Consider the following 26966-nt stretch of genomic DNA (forward strand, 5'->3'; position numbering starts at 1 on the left):
TCTCAAAAAATAATTAACTGATTGATTTTTTTTCCTTTCTCCTTTTCTGGTCAATGTGTTCCTCAGTGTTTCAGAAATCATAGAGCTTAGCTCCTCACAACTAGTTCCTATTTGCAGATACGGAGGGCAAAAGAAATTTCCATGCATTTGCAGTCCCCAAAGGCTTTTTCAATTTGAATAAGCTAGTCAGTACTTTGAACCAGGTGAATAAACAGGAAAAAAAAGGGAAATATTCTGTGGAGGCATGAACAGACCCCTCTTGTTAAAAACTGGCTGAACACTTTAATAAAGTATTTTCTGGACATTCACCACTGACTTTTGCTTACTCACTAGTCTGCCTTTAAGACATGGTAGTAAAGGTGTAGGGCTTTATTAACTTTTTTACTGTAATTACTTGACTCTATTCTAAAACAAAACAGTGTCTCACCCCCCTCATGGTAAATAATTTATTCCCTATATCCAAACGAAATCTACTCTCTTTCAGTTTAAATTTTGCCCTTTGTGCTGTCACTCCAGGCCCTGCTAAAAAGTCTCCATCTTTCTTATAAGCCCCAGTTAGGTACTGGGAAGCTGCTCTAAGGTCTCTCTGGAGCCTTCCCTTCTCCAGGCAGAATAACCCTGACTCCCTCAGCCTGTCTCCATAGGAGAGGAGCTCCAGCCCTCTGATCAGCTTGGTGGCCTCCTCTGGACTTGCACCAGGAAGGGAATGTCATTCTTGTACCAGTGTCCCCAGAACTGGATGGAGCATTCCAGGTGAGGAGTCACTAGAGCAGGGTAGTGAATAATGCAAATGAACATGGAAAACTGGTTCTAAGTTCTGAACCTGAGCCTGTAAAATTACATAATTTTTGATTTTTTGGTCCTGCAGGCCTTTATCCTGGGATCTGGTTTCTTCTCTGCAATGTCTCAGGTCAGTTTGCTAGAACTATTCCTGTAGAAGATGAGTTTTGTTAGGTTTTTCCACTGAGGAGTTCGTTGGATGTAATAAAAGTTGCCAGTTAACTGAGAAAGTCAGTGGCTTGGTCAAAATTAAGAATCTAGCCTAAGATCTGACAAATGTTCCCACAAATGCATTACAAGTAGTTAAATCCTCACCACGGTTTTTCAAGGTGCAACTTGCTTTATGTAGGACCCCAAACTTTACAATTAGGGTCTGGTTTAGGTTTTGATAATTTGTTAAGACTAGAGATGATTCCTAAGCCGCTGTGTTAAGATCTGGAAATTGTTGTGGGCTTGGCTGAGCCAATTAATCAATTTGCATACGATTTTCAACTTCTGTGAGTGCTTATCTACTTGATGACCAGGCAAGTCAAGATGTTGTGGTTAAGAGAAGTCACCATGCCCAGAGTGCTCTGAGATTTCCTCCTTTGGTGGGGTGAGTAAGAGAGGTGAAGCAAGAGCCAGGGGTTTGGTGCTGGGCCAAGAAGGTTCAGAAGGGAATAGACTCTTTCAATGGCATGTGTGGATTTTCAGAGTGTTAGCTGGTGCTCTAGTTCCTGCTCCCTTTTGTGAGAAGTATGCAAAGTTGCATTGCAGGTCTCAGTGTTCACATGCGTAGAGATCCATGCCTTGCCTGTGGTTCCAGCACCTTCTTATGACAGTTTCCAAAATCCCTTGGGCATCATTTTGAAATTGCCCAAACTGAATTCCAGCTAAAGAAATTAAAGCTGGGAAAAAAAAAAAAAAAAGAAAAGAAAAAAAGAAAATATATTTGCAGCCTTAGTATAGGGGCCAAGCATTGAGAAAGGCATAAAACAGTTTACACTATGTTGCCTTCAAGCTTTCTGACCCAGTCAGCTCCTGCTCCTTCTGCTGTGTTTGTCCAGGTGTGTTCTCAATTCCTTGCTTGGTTTTGGTGCAATGGACAAATCTGCTGTCAAGGCAGCAGAAAGAGGGTGCAGCAGTCCACTTTGCCATTGTGGAGAGATTCTTTAAAGGGATTCCATTATGTAATGGATGCTAGTCAGATTGCAGAAACACTAAGGCCTGGCAGATTTTTATGAACCTTACATAAACTATGAAATATCCTTAATGCAAAAGTTCACTTCACTGTCAGAACACAAGGATAACAAATCTCATTGTGTTTGAAAATGCCACACAGCAGTTATGGAGTGAGAGTGTGTGTGTAAGAGGCGAGTTGGAAATGTCAGTGATGAGGAGCACGAAATTTGTGATTGGAAAGAAGGCAACAACAGAGAAGGCCCAAGGCCTGTGTGACATTGGTGATAAGTGTCTAGAGGAGGATGAAGAGTGATTCAGTTGCTTTGATGAATTTACTCTGCACTACAGGCTCTCCAACAGATGTGCTTCTTCAAAGAAAGTGAGGACTTCCTTCCCTCTGAACAGTCTCCTATCAAAGTGCTCGGCAGACATGGGAAATTCCACATGCATCTCTGGTACTCTCCTCATGCAGTTCATTGAGACCACTGCCTTTTTCTGTTCTTCAAAGATATTAGAACTCAGGAGTGATTTCCAAGGTCCTTTTCCTCATTCTGAACCATGGACAATGTTATAATTTATCATATGTATGACCTTTACTGAAACTTCTCTTCTTCCTTTTCAGTTTTTGATTCAGGTTTTAACTGTGGAGAGGAGGTTTCTATATGGTTTTGCATTGCCAGTATGGACTATGTCCTTTGCTCCAGCTGAAGTGTGTTTTCAGGAGGAATAGATCCCTTCCTTACTCCCCATGGGAATCTTGGCTCAACACTTCTGTCACAAAGGTCTTCTTGGAGTCCCTTTAGAGAAAGAAAATGAAGAACTAGAAAGGCTGCACAACCTTGCTTTGCTTTCTCTGTTGCAGAGACTTAGAGTTTGTGACACTGTGCAGCTGTCAGTCACTGCCTTCGATGCAGATCCTTCAAATGTAGGTTCATGTGACCAAAAGCCAGGTTTGCCAAAGCTAAACAAGGAATAGAGAGCACACCTGGGCAAACACAGTAGGAGGGCATGGTGGGACAGGGTCAGAGAGATCTCCCCAGGGCTGGCCCCAGTGGGTGCAGCTCCTGCCAGAAATCTGCCAGCATCAGGACCTCTCTGGCTGTGATTTGTGATAGATCTGGCTCTTGGTTTTTGTAGGAAAATCTGGTTTTAGACAAAAAATTTGTAAGTTTGCCTGGCAGACTGCTTTCAGAAGTGCTAAGCAATAGGAAAAGAGGCAACAGGCGGAAACTGATGCACAGGAAATTCCACATGAATATGAGGAAGAACTTCTTAGTGTGCAGGTGACTGAGCACTGGAACGGATTGCCCAGAGAGGTTGTGGAGTCCCCCTCACTGGAGATATTTGAAAACTGGTTAGATGACATCTTGTGCAATGTGCTCTGGGAGGAATCAGCTTTAGCAGGGAGGTTGGACCAGATGACCCACTGTGGTCCCTTCCAATCTGACCCATTCTGGCACTGACACTCTCACTAACGTGACCTCTTTGTTTGAGAAGGACACAGAGAGACAAGAATGGGGAGAATGTGTTCATCAGAATAAAGTGTCTAGTCTCCCTTGCCAAGGAGCCTAACAGTGATTTAGACCAACTCAGAGTTGACTTCAATCGGCCTCTGGCCAGTTATCTCAATCAACTGAACAGTGAGATGTTCACTTGAGACAAAGGCAATAGTAGTTAGCACTAACATCCTGTACGTAATGTGCAGCCCTGATGATGCACGTCAGCCTTTCCAACTCCACCTGGGAACAGACTGTGGAGAGCCTTGGGAACAGGGCTCCTGAGTTAGCTGAACATTTCTGTGCATCCTGCTGTTTTTGCCAGGTGATTTTGCCCAGCTGATTGCTTGAGTAACATCATGTTGGGACGCAGGTATGGAAAGCTGAGGCTGCATTGGTACTGTTAAACAGCACTGGGAAATATTTCCAGTCACAGAACTGTAGCTGCCTGTATTATTAGGACAGTCCCTTGTACATCTCAGCTCAGGCTGTCTCATATAAGACCCAGATGTAGTTTGTGGACTGCTCACAGCAGGCACTTTATGTGGTGACTGTGCTTTTCTGGATGCCAACCTGGTTAACCAGGAGAAGTGACTACCCACTGTACAGGCTGCTGTATCAGTGCTTACAAAATATCCCACAGATTTAGTTTGTGAGTTTTAACCCTACCCTCAGGTTCAAAAGCAGAACCAAAAGGCTGTATCCCTGGATGCCAGACCTTTCAGACCTAGAATGATGAAGAACTGGATGAAGAACTGAGGCCCCCTCCTTGCAGATGATGCCATGACTAATGGGTGCTGCAGGGCGCCAGTGGAGACTTCTGTGGGCCAGTATTTGTTTCCATTTTCCTCGTGGTGTGCAGGGAAGGAAAAGGCAAAGTCATTAGCTCATTAGTGATTCCTGGCTGGTGGCAGTGCTGCTTCCTTATGCACATGGAAGGATTTGCTCCCTTCTCAAGCCAGACAGCCTGAGGAGATCCACACCTCCCTAATCTGATCCAGAGCTCCTGAGCTCTGTCCCCAGTGAGGACACTGCTGTGTGCAGGGGGCAGCTCCTGCTGCAGGCTGCACAGCAGCAATCCATCTCCAGCTGAAACAAAGGGATGCAAGTGACAAGTGATCAGGACCTGGCCTGGGTCACTGCTCAGCAAAGTTCTCACTGTTTTTTTGCCGTGAGAAGTCCATTTGGTCAGGTGTCTCCACGGCAGCCTTGCAGGAGGGGATGTTCTGAACTGGTGGCTGGCAGCCAAAGTGGCTGCTATTGGCCAAGGGGCACTTGGCACAGTGCACTTATCCTTACAGCTGCTGTGTGGAATCTCAGGAGAGAGGGAGAGGTGGGGAGAGGCTGGCTCCTCCCCACATCCCACCTCTTCATTTAGGCTGTGCTAGAAAGAAATTGCCCCCCTATAAACGGCCTCAGAGATTTCAGAGGAAGAGAACCACTTGAGACTGGGCAGCAAGAGCCCCCAGGATGAGGATAGCCATCCTCCTGAGCCTTCTGCTCCATGCTGCAGCTGCTTCTCACCAACTGTGAGTGATGCTAAACTCCTGTTTCAGTCTCTTTCACCAGTCTAGCTAGATGGACCACAGCCCATGCCATCAGCTCTCATGCTTCCTGCTCTATCAGGTCATCCCAAGGAGTAGCTGAGTCATACACCTTGCCTCCCATGCCTTAGTTTGACTCCTGCAGGTCAGTACAAGCTTTTTGGGGGTCTTCCAGGTCAGACCTTAGGGCCACAGATGTTTGCTCTGCAGTGGCAATGGAGATCAAATAATTGGTGTCTAGACTGCAAGGTTATGAAACCACCTCTTCTGAAGACTGCATGGGATGTTTTTGGAGAGTTCAGGAGACTACTGGAACAAGGGGTTTGAAAAAGATTATAGGTCTATACTTAAGCTAATCAAGCAGAAACTATTTCTCAAGTTTCAGTGAAGCAACAGCTTTGCTGGGATCACTGTTGCTTTTGAATGTTGATGGGAGCCATAGCATGTTGTTGAGGGATTCTGCAGTAGTGGACCACAGCAGGGAAGCTTTCTTACACCTCTTGAGAGCTCAGACTGATAGCACCTCTGCTGTCCTCCCCCACCACAGACATTACCTGGTGGTGATCCCTGCAGCTCTCCGGTACCCATCCACCCAGGTTGCCTGCCTCCACATCACCTGTCATGAAGCAAAAATTCAAGTGACTCTGGCCTTGGAGCGCTCTGCAGGACGGGAGCTCTTGATGCAAGAAACCATCCAGAAGAAGAAGACTTTCCTGTGCACTAAGTTCTGGGTGAGCCACCCTAGGCAAACGTGATCCCTAATTTTCCTTTCAGGAAATTGCTTGTGTTACTCCCTAACCAGGGGTGGCATGGGTGGGCTCTACTTTGTCTTGGTGTGAGCCTTTCAGGGAGGGGAATGGGTGATGCCCGGGGAAGCACAGCCCAACACAGCCTGTTGGTTAGCACTGAATTTCCTTTCTGAATCGAATTTTGAAATGAAATTTACATTTGTTAAAATCTGCCAGAGTTCTGGATACCACCTGTGTCCCTCTCCTCCATTACAGACCAGATGAAGCAGCTTTAGCTCTTTCTGAAGGACTTGTGCAGGTTCACAGCTAAAGCTTGGGGAAATGGTGTCTTGTAGGACATACTGCAGTTTCTGTAGTACCTGAAGTGAGGCAGCAACTCAGCTCTTGGGAGCTACTGAAGATTAGTTGGATGGAAATGAATATTCCTGTTTTTCTAAACAGCATCTTAGAGGTTATTTATTGTTGGTGAGAGCTTAGCAAAGGTCTGGGATAAGGCAGACATGTCTAAGCAATACCCTTTCTGTTATACTGTATTTTCTGTGCTGAGGCTGCTGGGGTCTTTGGAGTCTTTCTGGTTGTGTTTTCTGTTTGGATTTCTTGTTTGTAAGTGCTGGGTAGCTCTGAAAGCCTAAGATTCGAGGCTCTGCAACTGCTTGATCTGTCTCTTGATTCTCTGCTGCCATCTCTCACCTTTCTGTCATCTATCCATCTTCCTGAGGAAGTCTGAAGACTCAAAAGTGTCAGGTGCTTGCTTGTCACCAGTGGGATAACGAACAGATTCCACGGCATGCAAGGCCTCCTGCTGTTCATGTAGGACTGTGTGAGTTCTGGATGTGATCTGGTTTCAGAGGTTGTTTCTGACTGTTCCCTCCTGGCACAGTGGGAGGCAGCCAGTTAGTTGTTCCTCTTTGCTGTCAGAAGATTACCTGTGTGCTCTCCTCTCTCGCTGTGCAGGTTGCCCCTCCAGCTGATGGCACAGAGGAGGTTGCCACTGTAAAACTGACCATCACAGGAGATGGGCTCAATGTTGAGGAGCAGAAAAAGGTCCTGATCTGCAAGTCCAGGAATGGCACCATCATCCAAACAGACAAGCCCATCTACGAACCAGGGCAGACAGGTGAGATGCAAATGGGAGCAGCTGAAGGTCCCAGGCTTTCTGCTGGTTGCACCATGTGGAAAGACTGTGATGCAATGCATGAACAGCCCTAGCAGAAGGCTTTGAGACCACATCTCTTGCTGAGTGGTGTTTTCAGTGCTTGTAAGGTCTGGCTTGTGATGACTGTGGGGTTGCAGGAGGCGGTAGATAGTGATAACCATGTCCATGGTACCTTCCATGTGGGGATGTTCGTGTCAGACGTCACCACAAGCGTGTCTAGAATGGAGGCAGGAGCTGGGCAAGCACATGGAACGGGGGTCTGCAGGGAAAAACTGAGATCTGATAATATATCCCCTGATTTCCTTCTTCAGTGAAATTTCGCATTGTGACTCTGGATGAGGAATTCCTTGCACTCAATGATTCGGTAAGCTTGTCCTGGGGGCTGTGGAAGAGGCTGCCTTGTACCATGCATGGATCCCACCTCCCTTCCTCCCTGCTCATCTGCCAAAGCTCCAACTTTTCCACATTCACCCCTGGCAGGTTTTATGAGCGTGCAGAGGGCAATAGTAGCTGCCAGGAAGATGGCAGAGGTGTGCATGTCTCTTGCTCATCTTGGTAGGATGGTCACGCAGCTGCAAGTATGGGACATATTGATTCCTGATGTGATGGTGTCACAGGGGGAGTGAACAGATTGTAAATCAGGTTTTCTTTCTTGTGGGGAAGGGTGCTTTTAATCTGCAGCCTACAAGCTGGGATGTGGGAAGTGCTGCATAGACATTTTTAGGACAGATTTTTGATTGCAAAGCATTTTCATCATTGGAGATGTTCAGAACTCGGCTGGAGAAGGCTATGAGCAATCTGCTCAGGAAGACATGCTTCAGCAGGATGTGGGATTAGGTGGCCTCCAGAGGGTCATTCCAAATTATGTGATCCTATACCACTGTAAGCCTCTTAAGACCGTGCCTGAACCAGAACTAGGTTTGTTTGGGTAGTGACTTCTGAGTTTTTCTGTCAGGAGGTCATTAGTGTCACTGTATGACCTCCAGATTAGTTTTTCCTTTCCCTTTCTTCACACCTTACTGTAATGAGCCCAGCTGGTATTTCTCCTTTTTGCTGGCATTTGTTTTTACTTTGTATTGTTGTCAGGGCTCTTAAGTTTCCAAATCACCAGTTGCATGTCCTTCAGAGGGGGTTCTGTGTCTGAAGCACCTTGTGTGTAGTGCTGGCATGTGTTTCTCTCTTCTAATGATTTTGCATTTTTTTCCTCCCCAGATTTCCCTGTTTCTCCTGGTAAGTGATGCTGAAATCTCATGTTAGAGTAATGGTGATGTCAGTAGTTTCACTGTGCTGTACATATTCAGTTTCTGGTAGATTTTACAGACCTCTGAGTGGAGTAGTAGAGCTTCTTTTTTTTGTTGTTGCTGTATGTTGAATTTTTAAACTAGCATACTCCTTTTAGCTTCTTTTTTAGGCACTTCTTTGAGGTTATGCTCCCAGGCACTTCAGTAGAAATCTGTTGTTCTAGACTTGCAAGAGAATAAATAGAAAACTTAGATGCTTGTGAAAGAAAGTTACAACTGCAAAGAATCTTTGCTTAAAATCAGAGTTTAAATAAGTGTAGAGGGAGGCTCAGATGCTGGGGGCAGAATCTGAGCATTATCACGTCTTCAAAACTTCCTGATCAGTCTATACCAAACCTCATTTCCTTAGCTGTAGAACCTGTTAGTCTACAGCACTGAAATCCTGAAGCTCAGTTTCTCTGGGATGTGGATCAATGAGATGCTGGAAGAACTCCCTCATTCTTGTTGGTGCAGGACCCTAAGAACAACCAGATAGAGCAGTGGCAGAACGTGGTCCCTCGGGATGGCATTGCAGACCTGTCCTTCCAGCTGAGCGACGAGCCCCTGCTGGGGACGTACGTCATCAACGTCACCAGCGCCGCAGCCTACGGCAGCTTCTCCGTGACGGAGCGCGGTACGAGCACGGGGCTCTGCCTGAGCTCCTGACTCACCCTGCGCTCCTGCCCCAGGAAGCAGGGTGTTTATTCCTTGGTAACCACCCCAGGAGCAAAGGGAAAAGTGGTAGCATCTGTCATGGGAAAGAGTCTGAGCTGAGGCTCAGGGAGGAGAGACTGCTTTGGGACCTTGGATTAGCGTGTGGGAAGAGTGCTGTGCGTGGCCCCGGACCTTTGAAGCAGCTGATTCCTATGGATCTCAGAGTCAGATGAAACAAGGCACTTTAGGATGGGCTTTTCCAGAGAATATGAAGTCCAGGGACCTCTCACTTCACTTTCATTCCCTAGTCAACTGTATTGGGAGGCCAGCCTTCTCTCATTGAAAATAGCTGTCAGAAGTACCAGGGACATGGGCATGTTTGGTTTTAGTTTGGGAAGGAGCAAATCATCCAGGGCCTACACACAAATCTGTTAAAGATACATGGAAAATCTTTCCTTTCCCCTTCTCACCACCTTCCTTCTCCATTTCCTGTCCCTTATTCCACCATTGCCTACCTTTATGTTAATACTTTGTGCAGGCCTGTGTTTCCTACAGTTCTCTGTTTTTCCCTTCCAGTGCTGCCAAAATTTGAAGTGATCTTTAAGGCACCAAATCAGATTTATGCACTAGAGACAGCCTTCCCGCTCCGGGTATGTGGCAGGTGAGGATGTGACTGGAGGGATGGCCCTGTGTTCATTTCTGGCCTGATGTGCACAAGCTGGATAGGGAACCATGAGGAGCTAAAGGGCAAGTCTATCACACTTCAGCCACAGGAAGCCAGAACCTTCCATGGCACCTGTTTGCACCCTGAGGCAACACAAAACATTCCTGTAGCTATCATTCTGATACTCTAATGCTTCTTTTCTAAAAACACTTCACAAATCTCCACACACTAAACCTGGGGGAACAGCCTACCCTTTGACAAGCAACTGTTTGTGGGACAGGACATGACAGACATGTGGTGTTCATCTCCCTGAAGAAGAAACTCATGGGAAATGATGGGAAGCTTTTCCAGGTTATGCTCAAGTGGAAACTAGAGGGAGGCAAAAATGAATTGCCCCAGGTATGATCCAAGGACAATGCTAGTTAGTTCCATGTAAAGGTGATTTTTTAATAGAAGGCACTTTCTTAATCACCCATGTTTCTGGTCATAAGATGATGAATGCCTTCAGCACATCCTGGGGTTATTGCAGGTAATGCTGATATACAGTTACAACACTCTAAATACACCCAAAATAATTTAGTTTGGTGCTAATTATATCACAAAGCCCTTGATCTCCCATCACTGCACAGCCCTGTCCCGACCCTGCTGTGTGGCTGCCACTCTTGTGCTAGACACCTGTGAGTATCTGGCAGGGAGTGGTCTCTGGGGCTGTGCAAAGCCAGCCATGTGTTCTCCCACTGTGTGTGACTGTCTCTTCCTTTCCCTGCTCCCCAAACAGATACACCCGTGGCAAAAGCGTCCAGGGGACGGTTCATGTGAGCCTTTGCCAGAAGATAGCCCCGTTCCTTCCCAGTGCTTCCAAACCCGATCTCTGTTACACATTCAGCAACCAGGTGAGAGGCTTAGGAAGAGCTGAGCCGCGTTCAGGGGCATCTGTGCTCAGCCTCAGGGTAACACAAGGCTGCTGCCGGGTCCTTTAGCTGAAGTGACAGCAATGTTAGCCCATTGTTTTGGCTGCTTGGCCAGTGCTACAGGGGCTGCCCCTCAGCAGCTGTGCCTGAGGATTGTGACTGGGCTCCTCATGTGCCTGCTCCACAGCCTGGGCTGCAGTGCCAAAAGGAAAAGCACCGCGGGAGCAGGGGTTTTCTGCTGCTGCTCCTCTGCCACTTGCATGACTCCTAATGCAAGTGCCTCTCCCAGAGCTTGTTTCTCCTCCCTGTGCTTTCAGACAGATGAGGCAGGCTGCTTCTCCACAAACGTCAGCCTGTCCTCCTTCAGCCGAGACTTCCGCTACTACCGGGACAGCATTGTCGCAGAGGCCTCGCTGCTGGAGGATGCCACAGGTAACCCTGGAATTTCTGGTGCCTGGGAGGAGGCAGGTGAAGATGTGCTGACCTGACCAAAGGAAGCACCGGAGGCTTCCAGCCTAGCCAGGGATCTGAGCCCACTGAGCCCATGTAACCTTACAGATAGAGACAGAGACAGCAGCCCTTGATGGCGTGCCACACTCACTCTGAGTATGGTGTCAGGTGCTGAGGCTCTCCAAAAGCTAGCAGTTAAATGGGAGAAAGACCAGATTCCCAGAATCTTGGGCAGATCCCCAGTGGGATGTGAAATGCTGTGCAGCTGAAGGTGTCCATCCGTATTACCATGGGTCACTCAGTGCAGGAAAATTGCTGAGGAGTGCTTGGCTTTCTTGTTCTCTCTCTCATGTTTCGGTCTTGCTGCTTTCATGCAGAGATACAGGTCAATGCTTCCCACAAATTACTCATCTCCAGGATTGGCGGGATGGCCTTGTTTAATGATGTGAATTCTTACTACCACCCTGGACAGACGTACAGAGGAAAGGTAATTCCCAGCTTCACTTCTTTGAAGGGGAGAGCGTGAGCAATATTTCACAGTAACCTTTACTTACTGTCTTTTCTGACCCCATCTCTAGCCAGGGGCTTGGGAGGGCACAAATGACTCTCAGAAACAAAACTCTGGAATTATCCAGTGTCAGAATAACACCCATTTACCAAATAACCCATGAGGGGGAACAGCTATGGGCTTTAATGGGGGGGGTGCAAACCCAAACATCTGGAATTTCAGCAGCCAGGAAGTCTTCTGCTGTGAAAGAGTGGAGAACACAGGAGGTTGGACCAGATGACCCACTGTGATCCCTTCCAACCTTACCCATTCTGTGATTCTGTGAATGAACATGGCAGTGAAAATGGTAATATGACAGGAGCAGTGGCAGTTTGATAAATTTGATAAAATTATTAGTGACTGAAAGAGTGATCTTGCTGTCTTTGGAAACACTGCTCCTGACTTGGGGGAACCAGAGATTCTGGCAGGTAATTAGATTCTTCTGGACTTCTCTTGCTCCCCATTAAATTCTCAGATTAAAGTAATTGATTACCAAGGCAAAGCACTGAAGAACAAAGAAGTCCTCCTCGTAGTAAACTGTGCTGAGCAGCAATTTAAGCAGAAGTACATCACTGGGGACTCTGGAAAAGCTTCATTTAGCCTGGACACCTCTGCCTGGAACAGCACCTTGGCCTCCCTGGAGGTAAGTGAGGAAGGGTGTGTCTTGTGGCAGGGGTATGTGTGCATGCCAGAGCTAATTACTGGCCCACAAACATCTTCCTTGTTCCTTCCTGAGTAACATAAACCTGAAACACCTCAGCATGTTCTAGATCTTGGCTGAGATCTTGGCTCTCCCTCTGAGAGCTTATTCTCCTGGTCCTGGTTGCTCTCCTCGTGAGCTCTCCACAGAGAGACCTGTCACTGGCATTGCTCAGATCATCTTACAAAGGTGATTTGCAGCTGACTTGTTTAACTAGACTGTTAAACTAACTGGTTTGTTGTTTTTTTTTCTCACCAGGCAAGTGTCCTGAATCAAGATTCAGACAGAGATCCTGGGACAGTTGACTTGAGTTACCAGCGAGCTTCTTATTTCATACATCCGTTCTACAGCACCAGCAGGAGCTTCCTCTCTATCATCCGTGTGCCAGAGACGATGCCCTGTGGTAAAACGCAGTCTGTCCAGGTGGACTTCAAAATTTATGAGGAAGACCTGGAACATGGGCCCAAGCGCGTCATCTTCTCCTACTTTGTGAGTTTCTGGGGAAGCACTAGTGGGTGACAGCTGAAGGCCCAAGATCAGCATCTCTTAGAGGTTCAAGCCTGATATTTGATAGTCTTGGCTCGGGCCAGGACAGGGAGTTCCTCCAGTCATCATGGAACTGGATCCTGGTTTTGATTCTGCTACTGCAGTAATAGCAACAAAGGCAGAACCTTTCTTTTAGGATCTGCACAGCTGCAGGGCAGGTATTGGCCTTATCTGTCCTCCCCTTACTTCATCTCTGAGCTCTCCTTACTAGCTGAGAGCAAATAAAGCTAATATTCTTCCCCCGGCCCCCATTTAATCTCCCAATTTAATTTCAGGGTTTCTTAGTGATCTCAAAGGCTATGTGACTATGTGACCATCCCTTTCTGTGTTCTTCTCTAGGTCACAGGGAAAAGAGGGATAGTCCATGCAGGTCAGCAGACTGTTTGGGTTGGGCTGCCAAGAAGTAAGTGCACTCCCCAGTGTCATGTCTAGCAAGCACTCGGCGGTCTGTGGCATCCCCTCTTATTTGGATAAGTGCTGTAAGCCTCCCTGCAATGTAGGGGTGGCTCACCACTTGTGTGCTGTGTCAGAGCGCTGTGCCTTTCCAGATGTCATGTTCCCTTTGCCCTCTTGCTTTGTACCAAGAGAAGAATACTCAGCATTTCAGGCTCATCCTCTGTTGTCTTCCAGCCTCCTTTTGCTGCTGCTCCTACAAGCAGGATGAAACTGCAGTCTTACTCTCCATAGCAACTGTGTCTCCAAATAATCTGGGTCATTAGGATGCCACATTTTATAATTTTGATGTCTGTTTACCCACTGTTGACTATTTCTCCAGCTCTTTGTTTTAAAACCTGAATTATAAGTATTTTGGGATAAGGTCACATCTTCGTTGGTGATGGGATGGGACATGTTGGGTGACAGGAGGATTTGAAAGATATCTGAGAATCTCACTCTTTGTGGAGCCAAGCTTGAACTCCAAAGTACTGTTTCGTGTCCCCAAGGCAATAAACAGAAAAGTCTTTTGCTGGTCTTGAATATCAGATCCAGAGATGTGCTGATTGTTTCAGCAGTCTCCATTAATCTCTTTGGTCTTGAAAGACTTCAGTGAAGGAGGAAAGGATTTAAACAGGCACATGCAGAATGGCAAAGATGATCAGACTCTATTTTCACTATCAAATCTATTTCCTCGTATTCCCTCTCTTCTCCATCTAGTGCTGGAAGGCTCCTTCTCCATCCCTCTTACGTTCACCTTGACCTATGCCCCAGCACCAAGACTTGTTGTTTATGTCATCTTCCCTAATGGAAAAATCATTGCCGATTCTGCCATCTTCAGCGTCTCCACGTGTTTCAGAAACAAGGTAGGGTTTGTGCCTGGGCTATGACTAAATGTGTGAGCAGGGCCGTGTCTGCTGCAATGAAAGGAGAGCTGTGTTGCTGTGTGTGGCTGACACTGTGTGTGATGCTGTCACAGGAGCTGCAGTTTGTGATTGGTGAGGTGTGCTGTGATGGTTGGAGAAAGTGTGTGCTCAGCATTGTGGGGGCTGCTGCAATGCCTGGGAAAGGCAGAGAGCTGCTGTCTGTCTCCACAGGCAACTGCAGCCTGGTAGGATCATAGATAATCCAGCCCAGCACAGATCATTTGTGTGGTTCTCAGGAGAGCTCAGGGCTGCTCTGCTGCTGCAGCAGTTAGAATTGCTAGTATGTGGTGTTGGGATGGCATCTGAAAGTGGATCATGGAAGAAGTGGATTTTACTGGCCATCCAGAGAGGGCTGAGTGCATCTGGTCATTGTGACGTCCTTGGCAATCTGCTTTCTTGGCTGTGTCCTGCACTCCAGAGGTGGATTTCTGAGAGGGCATTACCCTGCTGCACAGCTTAACAGCTGTTTGTCTGCCGCAGACAGTCAGATTCAACCAAGAACAGGAGGAGTTTCAGGAAACTGAGGCCAATCCCACAAAGACCCTGGAGATAAGGACTAGGCTTATTTTTGATCTGGGCCCCCAGAAGAAGGGGCTTCATAAGACAGCTGTGAGGTGTGTGACCAGAGCTGGCTGGTTTGCTGGGTAAAGAAGAGAGAACTTGTGCACTGACACGGGAATGTCTCCATGTGCACAGTGGTGACTCCCCCTCTGGCATCTTTCCTGTTAGAACCTCACTGTGGTCTTTTGTAAATATCTCCTGGGGGGTCCTTGGCTGTCTATCCAAGGCAGGTCGTTGGCAACTCTCTTCATGGAGGTCCCTTCCCTGCTTGGGAAGTGGCAGGGTGGCCACCCTTAGAAATGTCACTCAGGCATTGCCTGCATTCTTCCCATCCAGGTGGAGCTGAACTTCTCCACGCCAGAGACTCTTCCTGGCTCTCAGGTTGGCCTCCGCCTGCAGGCGGCTCCTGGCTCCACGTGTGCTGTCTGGGCTGTGGATCCAAGGGCCTTTTGGATGAAGCCAGGAAAAGAACTGAGCAGCCACTCGGTGAGCGAGCCTGCTCTGACTTTTTCCCTTCCCCTGCACCTGTGCAGAACTTGGCTCTAGGAAACTGAAATCATGGCCTGGAGGGATCAGCATTACTTCCAGTGGGGATGGGTAGGGATTAGGGATTCAGGAAGAGGTTGAGCATCACTTGGTGGTAAAACAGCTTCTGTGCTGGCAATATCAGAGGAGAGCCCAGGAAGAGTGACAGCAATCCTGGGCTTTCTGGCACACATTCACGTACAGTAGCCAGAAGCAACTCAAACGGGCCTTGGATGAGTGAGAGGAAGGGAATGCCAGGTTTAATTTGCACTGATTTTTTCCCCCTTGCTTTCTCAGATCTATGGGCTGTTCCCATCTGTTTACAACACCAGGTATCCTCGCCAAGTGTCTGAAGATGATCGCTCATGTGGGTTCCCAAATTCCGACGAGCCTGATGTGTTTACAGCATTCAGGGTAAAAATGGTTGATTTGGTGGGTTGAGATAATTCATGAACTGAGGGAAATGTGGCCCCTGACTTTACCAATATCCAAGGGATGCTGCTGCAGACAGGACAGTGAACAGGTGCAGTTTAAGCCCTTGTAACTCACTTGTTATTGGAATAGGTGACTTGAAATGTATAAGGAAAAATCATTGTGAGGTTGCCGCACTTGTGTGACTCACGATGCCAAGGATTATTCATTACTTTAATTGAATTTCACACAATTTGTTTAATCTTCATAGCATGAGCAATTGCACCCTGCAGGCAGAGAAGGCACAGTACCCAATGACCATATGTTTGAAAAGGAGTAAATTTGGCTGACTCAGGCCAGATGAATTACCTTAGAAGAGCTTGTTTGCCCATTGCGGGGGATCTGAATTATTCCTTCTTAAAATGAAGCAAGAGAATACAGAGGACAGCCAAGCCCATCTGCAGGAAGGCACAAGGGCAGCGGGCAGAGAAGAGAGGACAATCTTCTGGTGATTAATTTTTTCCTACAGGAAATGGGGTTGAAAATTATGTCCAACACCAATATCAAGAAACCCAGAGTATGCCCAACCACTCCATTGACAACTATGCTGCGGGGAAGAGGAATGTCTATTTCCAGGCCCATGTTGACATTTGCCCAGCCCCATAGAGCGTATAACAGTAAGCATTTGACAGCTTTTTCTTCTTACCTGGGAGGCTTAGTCTTTCATGTGAAAGCAGTCCTGGGTTTGAGCCAAGAAACATCACTTGCTGTAATTGCACATGGTGGAGAAAGAGGATTTCCTGTCCCTAAACCTGTTGTGCTAATGTGAGGGCTGTTAGTGGGATGTCTGGATCCCAGGTTTTATCTCTGGAGTGAGGGAAATGTTGCCTCTCCCATGGTGCCTCCACATGCAAGTAAACCCTAAAGCACTTCTGACATTTGAAATGAGGCAAGGGATTTTAAAATTTGGGACAGCGCATTTTGTTCCGTTGTCATGTTTCCCAAGAGCTGACTGAATTTGTGGCAGCCTGAGCTGTGCTGGAGCTCCTCTTCTCTTAAGCAGGACCTGAGGATCCTGTGGTGACTACAGGTCTTTGTTGTTTCCAACAGAGCATCTGACACCAACCTATCAGCCTGCTATGTTTCCACCTTTTTCTGCAGCTGAAGAGAAAGCACACAAGCATTTCCACCAAACCTGGCTATGGGATTTGTATTCTGTGGGGTGAGTAAACTGAGCAGTGGGGGTTTAGTCTGGGTTATTTTGTGTGGCTGGGAGTGGCAGCAGATGCAGCTGAGTTTAGATCAGAGGCAGCTGTCTGAGACACTTAAGGACATACATCATGGGGCTCATACCTGTAGGCTGTTCATTGCTGGAGTTGGTGTATTCATTAAATCCATTTTCCTCTACTAGGAGTGCTGGTCATCCATGAGAGGTGGCTGGCACAGAAAGATAGAAAAGCATGAGGTGCAACCAACAAGCTTAATTTACCGCCTATACTCTGCTTTTGGTAGTCCTGTGGGCTTGCATTTCCCAAAATGTGCTCACAGATGTATCCTGGTATCAAGGGGGAGCTATGTCCATAGAAGTCCTTCACAGGATTGAAAATTGTGTCCTGTGAGAAAGGCTCAGTGTGTACACAGGGTCTGCTGAGAGAGCTTTTGGAGATTTTTCATCTGAAACTTCAAGATTTTCTTGTGTGCTCTCTGAAGACTGAAATATGCTCAGGCCAGAACTTGAGTATATTTCCCATCAACATCTTCTCTCTCCCACCTCCGTTGTCCTTACAGATACATCTACCTCTTCACCCCCAGCAGCAGATATTTCCTCTGTGACTTGTTCACCAACCTGATCTGAGCCACCAAAAGTTTCTGTGCTGTGTGTCTTGCCTTTCTGTACATGCACAGTGAAATAAGCCGAATAATACCACTACCTTTAGCTGTATCTGCTTTTTCTGTTGGCTGTGGTGGCAGCTGCAGGACGGTCTGCTCCTCTCAAAAGCTGTGATGTGTGCACAGGACAAGTCTCTGCCCTGCCCTCATGGTGGGCTTCAAGCTGTCAGCGTCTCACAGGACAGAGAATGGCTGGATCAACCTCGTCTGCTAAGCCCCACTGCTGCTAGTCCTGTTGCACTGTTGGTTTCTGGTTTCTGGTTCTTCATTTCTAGGTCAAGAAAAGTAAGACTGCTGGCATCTGTAAGCCATTTTTAGATGTGTAAAGGTGAAGTGCTGTCTGTGCTTGATGGCATCTTGCAGCCATGTAACCTGTGTGTTACAGTGTTCTGTCAATATAAGCACCTGAGGTGGGGTGCCCACTTCTACCAGGACTTGCTTGCTGCCCTGCAAGGGCTGCAAGTTCAGTAGGGCTTGGACTGAGGTGATGGGGTGCTCTGCAGAGAAGAACACAGAGCAGGTCACCTGGCATGGCATATGGCATCATTCAATTAAATGCTTCTGTTGCTGTCCACTTCTCCCCAGCCCCAGTGGAAACAAGAGCATCACTGTCACCGTGCCTGACGCCATCACAGAATGGAAAGCAGGAATGTTCTGCACAGGATGGAACGGCTTTGGGTTTGCTCCAGCCTCCCGGCTGATTGTTTCCAAGCCTTTTCTTGTGGAGCTGCCAGTGCCATCTTCTGTGGTCCAGGGTGAGACCTTCAACTTGAAGGCCACAGTCTCCAACAACCTGCAGCAATGCATGAGGGTAGGTGAGCCCTGATATCCTCTGCAAGGAAAGCAGGACATGGCTGACACCTGTGGCCTGTGATCATAGAATCATAGGGGAAGGGACTTTAAAGGTCATCCAGTTCCAAATCCCCTTTGAGAAGTCATGGCAATTCAGTGACGTTCCCTCTGACTGGAAAAGGCCAAACATTGCCCCCACTTTTAAAAAGAGAAATAAGGAAGCACCCTTGGCATGATTGAGAGTTGGGTCTGTACAAACCCCATGGAGTTCAGCAAGGCCAAGTGCAAGGTCCTGTGGGTTGGGGCAATCCCAAGAACAAACACAGACACACTTGTTGCCCTAGATAACCCTGGCCAGGTTGCCAGGACTTTAGATTTCCCAACCTTATCCCTGGCTAATCAAACAATCTGTGTGTATTCCTCTCAGGCTGCGTCCCTGCTTCTGCCATCTGTAGGCTTCCTTTTTGTGTTGTTGATGTTTATTTATTGCCACCTGCCATCCCTTCTGCCCCTTCAGATCCAAGTGACCCCGGAGGAGTCTGCACACTTCCAGCTGAAGCCATGCAAAGGCTGTGTCTACAGCAGCTGCCTGTGTGCTGGGGAAGCCAGGACCTTTCAGTGGAGTGTCACAGCTGAGCAGCTGGGTGAGAAGCACAGGGAGGTGGGGTGTTAGAGCTGGGAAGGGATGGGACCAAGGTGGGGGTGTTTGGTAAGAGCTGACATAGAGTGAGGAGCTGTTTGCTCTGTTACCCAGAGTACTTATTTGCACTTATGCTATGGTCATGGTTACTCACAAGCCTGTGTTAGGAGGTACAGAAACATATAGGGCTCTGGTCAAATTTTTGTTATCGGTAGGTGGTGTCTATTGTATTAACAGGAAGCCTTTCCTCAGAAAGTGTCTTATGCACCTAAATGTGTGTTATTTTCAGGGCTCGTGAACATCACCCTCAGCACAGAGGCTGTGGCCTCCAAAGAGCTCTGTGGTGAGGAGACACCATTTGTCCCAAAACAAGGACAGAAAGACACGATCACCAAACTCATTCACGTCCGGGTCAGTCAAGCTGTTCTGTTACCTAAGCCTCAAAGTAGGCTTTGTGCAATTCCCAGATTTTCTGCGTGTTAATTTTGGGAGTTGCTATTCAAAAGGTGCAATTATCATCTCAGGGCCTGAGCTGGGCTCAGCCGTGAGGGCTGATGGATGTAGAAGGTAAAGGGATGTCCTCCACTACATACCATGGGAAACTTTAAACACTCTTTTATGTCCTTGCCTCCTGAGTTCTTTGCTGAATCTTACAGCGCCATTTTCACAGAAATTCAGAATTCAGGATACTCTGAAAATGCATGCTGGTTTCTGATCTGAAGTGAAAATGGTTGAAAGTAGTTTGTATTTTTGTGTGATAATGATGATACTCCAGCTGACTGCCCATCCTGAACCAGGATTCTGAACATACCTTCTTCTAAGCCACTTGTAATCCCATTTCTCTCCTGGGTGCTCATTAAAATGCTACTTTTATGTGCTCCAACAGCCAGAGGGAGTGTTGGTAGAAAAGGCTCACAGCTCCATCCTGTGTCCCGAAAAAGGTAGATGGATTGCTTTCTTCTTTCACCCTGTTCATCCCCCTCTTCCTCTCTAACCTCCTTCTGGGTATTCAACCCAGAAGAGTTCAACAAGTGGAAACTTGTTGAACAATTTTCTCTGTCTGCATGATGAAGCTACAGAAGCATACTCTAATTGTGGTGCCAGCTAGGGCTTTCTCCTAGGCAGGGATGTGGGGAGGTCTGCTCTTTTAGCACCAACATCCCTGGCACTAATGTGACAGCTTGAGGCCTTTGTCACCCGTGGAAATAAAACCACACTACTGAACTAATGGTGAGGCCGGAGGTCAAGGCTTAGGATTGCTGCTCCTGTCTTGAATTTTGTGGTGTATGATGGGGCCATCAGCTGATTTTGAGAGCATGAGGAGCATTGAGGAGACAAACATGTAACTGAAATCTAAAATGAGATGGAGTAACTTCTGTAGAGAAGAATAGGTGACTTTGATCCCTGAGGGTTTCCAGGAGAAAATCTTCTCAGCCTCTTTATAAAGAAGGGTGTTAGGACAGCACAGTTACCATGAGTTGGATGGAGGAAATTCAGGGTGGAATGGGACATGGATTTTGGAAGTGATTTACAGCCTCTGTGACAGGAAAAGGGGAAGTTATCACAGGACAGCCTTGAACAGTTTCTGGGGTTTTGAAGGCTTTTTAAATCAGAATCTATTTCTTTTTGTTCTCCCCACACCCTACCTGACTGGTGTCAGGGAATCCAGCAGAGGAGTCTGTATCCCTGGTGCTGCCTCTAAATGTGGTTGAAGGTTCAGTCAGAGCCACCGTCTCAGTCACTGGTAAGGAGTTAAGCTATGGATGTGGCCTTGCAAATCTCATATCTCTGAGTTCAGCCCCAGGGCAGCCCAAATTCCCCCACACACCATTGTAAGGTTTCCAAGGCTCCACTGCCATGTTCTTCTCATGTATGAGGCTGTGTTTCCTGGTTACTGACAACCTAAAACACGCAGCAAGGGAGAGAGTGTTGTGTTAATGAGCTTCCCTGCCAGGATGGGAATGTGTACAGCTCATATGAGGGGCACAGTGGAACTGATAAGGTGGCTGGACAGAGGTGTCCCCACACTGCTGTGCTGGGCCTGCCTTGCTTGGTGCACTGCTGGGAATGGTCACAGGTAGGAGGTGAATTTTACTGCTTATGTTTTGTCTCAGGGGACCTCATGGGGGTGGCACTGCAGAACCTGGACCACCTGGTGCAGCTGCCCCACGGCTGTGGGGAGCAGAACATGGTGCTGTTTGCCCCTGTTGTCTATGTGCTGCAGTACCTGGAGAAGACGAGGCAGCTGAGCCCTGAGATCAAGGACAGGGCAACGGGATTCCTGCGCAATGGTGAGTGCAGCAGAGCCACCCTGCCCCTCTGCCTCCTCCTGTGTCCAACAGTCCCAGATCCTACTCCCCTTCCACGTGGAGCACTCAACCATCCCGTTCCTGCACAGCAATTTTTGCAAATACCACTGTGAGCACTCATGTCCTGTCCTGCTTCCCAGGGTACCAGATACAGCTGCAGTATCAGCACCCTGATGGCTCCTACAGTGAATTTGGTACCAAGGATGAGTATGGTAATACTTGGTAAGCCCTGGGCTCTCTCCCTGCTGTCTACCTGCTCTCTGACAGCCAGGAGGTGGGCAGCTTCCTGCTTCCAGCATGAAACCCTTGCTGTCCTATTGAATCCAAAGTGTTCTAAAAGCTTTGTGGACTAGGGCACCACACTGAGTAGGCATCCCCAGTCCTGGGAATGAACTGATCTTGAACCAGCACATTAGAAATAGCACAGCAGGTAAAGAGAGATCCACCAGTTTCAAACTCCCACTTTTATTCCCTCAACTTCTGCTTAGATTTTTTCTTTCCTCTCATTCTTCCTGCTCTTTCATGCACTCCACCTGTATCTGATTCTGTCTTCCTTCTTTCATGGCTTTTTTTCTGTTCTCCTCAATCAGGCTGACTGCATTTGTGGTTAAATGCTTTGTCCAAGCCAAGCCATACATTTACCTGGACAACCGGATTATCCAAGCTGCTCTCGCCTGGCTGGAATTCCACCAGCTTCCCAGTGGTTGCTTCAAAAATGTGGGACAACTTTTCCACACATACATGAAGGTAGGAGCCAGTGCACCTTGAAGGACAGCACCAAGCAGTTCTTGCCAAGTCTGCTGGTAATTGTTTAAATTCACTTGCCTGTGTTGTAGTGCTTTCTTGAGAGGGAGCAAGACAGGGATAGGTGAGACCTCTCCTGAAAAGCTTCACTATTTGCCTGTTAATTTTCCCAGCTTTTTGGATGTCTATGCTTTTTTTAGGGAGGTGTAGATGGGGAAGTCCCCTTGGCTGCTTACATCACTGCTGCATACTTGGAGGCGGGAGCAGCACCAGAGGTCAGTACTGGGATTCTTTGCCATGCTCTTGCCTGAAGATCTGAATCTTAAAGAGTTTAGTGGTAACACTGGGGCAGGCAACAGAGCACCTTGGAGGGACTTGTGGGCAAAGTAATTGAGTGGGTGAGGAAGATTTTACAGCCTCTCAGGAAAAACTGTCCCTTTGAGGAGGACATCCCTGGCAGGGAGAAGGTGAGGTTAAACTACTGGGAGCCACTGGACTTCATGGCTAGATACCAAATTGGCCATTTCCCAGGAATGAACTGTTAATTCCCGCTCTCCCCACCTCCCATCCCCTTGCTGGTCCTACCCAGCTGAAGGCTGATTGTGAGGTGGGTGGAGCTGCTTCCACAGTCAAGTAAACAGGCATAATGTAATTCCTAATAGGGTTTAGCTTCACAAATAAAGCAGAAGTCTGGGAAAGGAGTGCTGTAGGGCAGCTGGAACTGCATGGTTAAGTAATGACAATAAGAGGGAGCTCTTACAAGTGCTAAGGATTGTAGCTAGCTACTAGGCTGTGGTACAGGCAAATAAAAAACCAATTAACTTGATGGAGAAACACAATTGTAGACATTGAGAAGTGAAGCTCTCTGGAAGTCAGAAAAGTAAGTGAAAAAGCAATGCTTTTCAGTGGAACAGAAAGCAGTGGGCTTAGGCAAAAAAAAAGGAAGACAGAAATTAATCTTCTTTCTGGCAATAGATGTCCTTCAGGTCATCCCTTTTTCACCACAATTATTCACTGTGAAGGTGAATTAAACACAGTCGCCCTGCTCAGCAGGCTGTGTACGCGCTGGCTGTGGTGTGGTTTCGCTGCTGTTGTGTTTGGACTGGGAAAGTAAGACATGGTGGTGTGACTCCCTGAGGAAAGGTGCTCATTTCGTTGAGAGGGCACTGCTGAAGCCCAAAACCAGCTCAGGGGGGAGGTCTGTCAAGCACCTTCCGCCAAGGGCTGAACACGCTGCTGCTGCTGATAGAGAGAGTGCAGGTGCGGGCACAGAATCACCGGAGTGAATGAACGGGGCGCTTTCTGGGCTGGCAGGGAAATGTGTGCATGCTCCTGCTTGTGTCCCAGGGGTTTGTGTGTGACCAGCAGCGTTTCCCTCTCCTCTGCAGAGCTTGGTGGTGCGCAGGGCTCTGGGCTGCATCGCTCCTGCCCTGCCCAAGGCGGCCAGCCTTTACACCCAGGCCCTGCTGGCTTACACCTTCGCCCTGGCTAAGGACTCCCAGCGCACCCAAGAGCTCCTCCGTGTGCTTGACCAAAAGGCAATCAGAGCAGGTACGGGGCCTCGGTGCCAGGGGAACGTCAGAGAAGGGACAGGTGACCTTTCTGAGCCCTTGGTAAGGTGCAGCTGGAGGAGCACAGCCTCACCCTCCAGGCCCTTCGCCGAGGAGAGCTTTTAGACAGCCACTGGATGAGCTTGTGGCGTGTGCTGCCGGCACTGTGGCGTGGGTGCTGATTTCCTTCAGATCTATTGCCCTTTTCTGGTACCTGAAGTGGAGGTTGGGGTTTGGGAGACTTGGACATTCTTGTGCAGGACTGCAAAATGCCAGAGAGGAAAGCATGGTGCCCCATGCCTTGTTAGTCCCTGACCCTCAGGGCTGGCCAGTGGACTCCTGGCTAGTACCAGGTTGTTAGTGGACCTGGCAAACAAGGCAACACAGAATTTGGACAACTGGGAGGTAATGCATACGCACATTATTGGCATATAAATTTTTGCATGTCATCTTGGTGTGGAATATGGAGTTATAGGCATTGCAAAATACATTGATTTTCAGCTGCCCTGGTGATGTGATGACTCAACCAAAAGGTGTTTACCCAATGGTCTCTGCAGACATAAGCCTCTATGTCTAGGAGGCTAGGCCACAGGAGTTGTTCCCTGACGTCCCTCAAGATTCCCTCTGCTACCTTCCTTTCCCAGATGGGCAGATCCACTGGAGTCAGACGTCATCCAATCCCAGAACCAGTACCAGCCCTTGGTCACAGCCAGTGCCTGTGGATGTGGAGCTGACAGCCTACGTCCTCCTGGCCCTGCTCTCCAAGCCAAATGTCACAGAGTCTGACCTCACCACAGCCTCTGGCATTGTGGCCTGGCTCACCAGGCAGCAGAATGCCTATGGAGGCTTTGCCTCAACACAGGTAACTCATGGCCAGGGAAGGGGATGTTTCTTGAGAAAGAACCTCTGCAAGATATGCACGCAATGTATGGAAGCGTAAATGCCTTGGGCAAAGGAGTCCTTGGACGTGGAGGTCCTCGGGATGCTGGTTTCAAGTGTCTCCGGATGTCAGAGATGCAAATGTAATTGTGTTTTCCTTTTCAGGACACAGTGGTGGCCTTGCAGGCATTGGCCAAGTATGCAGCACTGACACACAGCACACAGGGGGATGCAGAGGTGAGGGTGAGGTCCCATGGAGGCTTTGGGAAGAAGTTCCAGGTCTCCTACCAGAACCGGCTGCTGGTGCAGGAGGCGGCACTGACAGAGGTCCCGGGCAAGTTCTTGGTGCAGGCCCACGGCAGCTGCTGTGTCCTTACTCGGGTAGGTTCCCACAGACCCTGCTCTGACCACCCTCATCTCCTCATCTTGTCCAAACCAAAACTCTGCTGCACCTCTGTGGAAGGAAATGTGCATTGACTGTGCTTTAATCCCAGCCTGGTGCCAATGCAGTAAACCTGTGCATGGGAGGAAACAGACAGAGCCTGCCCAAATATGAGGACCATGATGCTTCCATGGCTCTCAAGAGTACTGGAAGATGAAAATGCTTTATAGTGATCCCACTGCTGTGTGCCTGACTTGCACAGTCTCTGAAAGTTTGAGAAGGAGCCCATGGAAAGTTTCCAGTCTGAGTGACCTTTATTTTGGGTACTGGTAACGAGTGTGCTTGCTGTGTATCATTTATCCATTCACTGTCTGGGGTTCAATCTCAAGGAGTCGAGCAGCCAATGGAAAAAAAAGGTGTCATAGATGATATCAAGGTAATTGTCAATGTCTTAGTCTGTGTTTTTGTCTCTCGCTGCAGATGGTGCTGAGGTACAACACGCCCTCCCCACAAGACTCCACATCCTTTGCCTTGCAAGTGAAAACTGAGCCAGTCAATTGCACCAAGGACAATACACGCTCCGTTACTGTCCATGTCAATGTCAGGTGACTCCAAAGATCTCATCCCACTTGGGAAGGAAAGCTGGGCATGGCTGGAGAGCTGAGGGGTGCTTCTTGGCTGCAGTGGAGGCACCAGGCAGTTTCAGCAGGAGGGTCAGATGGAGAGCCTTGGCTCTTGCTGGAGAGAGGTGTGCAGTAGTCAGCTCAGCCTGGGGACGCTCAGAGCAGTGCAGCCATCCTCTGCACTCTGTGAGAGGGAGCAGAGACTGCCTCGGCCCCAGCCCTGGCTGGGCTGCCTGGCTCAAGGCACTGCACACAGGGACTGGTGCTAAAGGGAAGGGAAAGCTGGGAGAGATTCTCTTTTTAATGTTCTCCCCCCGAGACTCTCTTTTACATCTTCTTTCCCAGGTACAATGGGAAGAAATCCACTTCCAACATGGTGATTCTGGAGGTGTCCCTACCGACTGGATTTGCCCTGACTCCAGGATCTGGGATGTCTGTAAGATGTGTGGAATCAGGGTGGGGAAGTGGTGTCAGTGGGAACATCCATGCCCAAGGAGAGGACAAGGCTCTATGGGAAGCTTGTATAGGAAGGTGTGTCCTTGAGCAATCTCACCATCCCTTCCTCTCTGCCACATGACAAACTTGAACACATACTGTTGGCTGTTTTTTGAGTCTTGAGGATGGTGATACTTCTGACCCAATCAGCTTTGCATCCCCCTGTCAGCTAAGTACCCTAGGCTCTTGTCCTTGGGGTTTGTAGGAGCTGAGTGGCCCTGCAGGGAGATCAGCCTGAAGACATGAGTCAAAAATACATTTGGAAGTGAGCGAATGAGAATCTGCCCACTCAAACTTAGGTAAACCTTCTTGGGATGTCTCACACTTTCAAAAGATGAAACTAAATTGCTTTCTCCTCTCTCCTGTCCTAGCTGCAGCATAGACACTCTGTGAGAAGAACTGAGAAAACACAAGGAGGTGTTGCCATCTACTTGGACAAGGTAATGTCTGTGCTGCTGGAGAAGCTGAAGGAGTGGAGGGCACTGCCAGAGTTTTTGGGAGAATCCAGGATGGGGACTAGCAGATCAGGATACTCAAGATTCATCTTGAAGTCCAGTGTTTGAGTCTAGAGAGTTGTTATTGTCAGTTAGTAGGATCAAATCAAGGTGAGGAATAAAAAGAACTGCTCATGAGTGAACTGTCATTTATTTTTTTCCCCAGCTGAGCCATATCTCTGACACATATGTCCTGCATCTGGAGCAGGAAATTGAGGTGACCAACCTGAAGCCAGGCCATGTCAGGGTCTATGATTACTACAGCCCAGGTCAGTGTGGAACCATGGGGTGCCAGGGCTGCCTGGGTGTCTGCACTTGTCTCTGTGCAAGGCTAACTTAGATCTCTCCTGTTCTGTTGCAGAGGAGCAGGCTCTGGCTGACTATAATGTCTTCTGCATCTGAGGTAGGTGCAAATCCCCTCCTCAGCCCCCTGTACAGACCTTCCTCTGCACCCCATCCACTTCTCTGTGTCCTGCTGGAGCCCTGTGTATCTCTGATTCAGCATGTTCCCTTCATCTAGGACTGTACCTAAAACTCCCTAAGCAGAATTCATGGTACTAGTTTCAGCTTATTATATTTGGGAATGAAGAGTTTCTCTTCCTGGGGAGGGGCTGAAGTAACACAAAGATAGTGAATCAAACAAGAAAACCCTTTCCTTTAGAGTCCTTAGTGAGA

General features: G+C 48.1%; 1 protein-coding gene across 1 annotated transcript; it reads left to right on the forward strand.

Annotated features, from left to right (window-relative positions):
• Positions 1-4907: 4907 nt before the first annotated feature.
• On the forward strand, positions 4908-26693 carry LOC311150980 (alpha-2-macroglobulin-like protein 1; the record flags this gene model as incomplete). Its single annotated transcript, XM_084201042.1, has 35 exons — positions 4908-4966; positions 5529-5712; positions 6685-6847; positions 7198-7250; positions 8099-8116; positions 8641-8800; positions 9397-9481; positions 10263-10377; positions 10713-10827; positions 11223-11332; positions 11868-12035; positions 12351-12581; positions 12978-13041; positions 13791-13936; positions 14894-15043; positions 15380-15496; positions 16023-16162; positions 16584-16715; positions 17969-18194; positions 18693-18819; positions 19105-19226; positions 19702-19756; positions 20476-20559; positions 20930-21106; positions 21265-21346; positions 21715-21871; positions 22069-22143; positions 23257-23419; positions 24063-24280; positions 24463-24678; positions 25160-25284; positions 25648-25738; positions 26169-26237; positions 26458-26560; positions 26653-26693. 35 exons carry the CDS (start codon positions 4908-4910, stop codon positions 26691-26693), a joined length of 4341 nt encoding a protein of 1446 aa, XP_084057168.1.
• Positions 26694-26966: the final 273 nt, after the last annotated feature.

This window comes from Fringilla coelebs, assembly GCF_963513975.1.
Source record: "Fringilla coelebs genome assembly, chromosome: 2".
Lineage (NCBI taxonomy): Eukaryota > Metazoa > Chordata > Aves > Passeriformes > Fringillidae > Fringilla > Fringilla coelebs.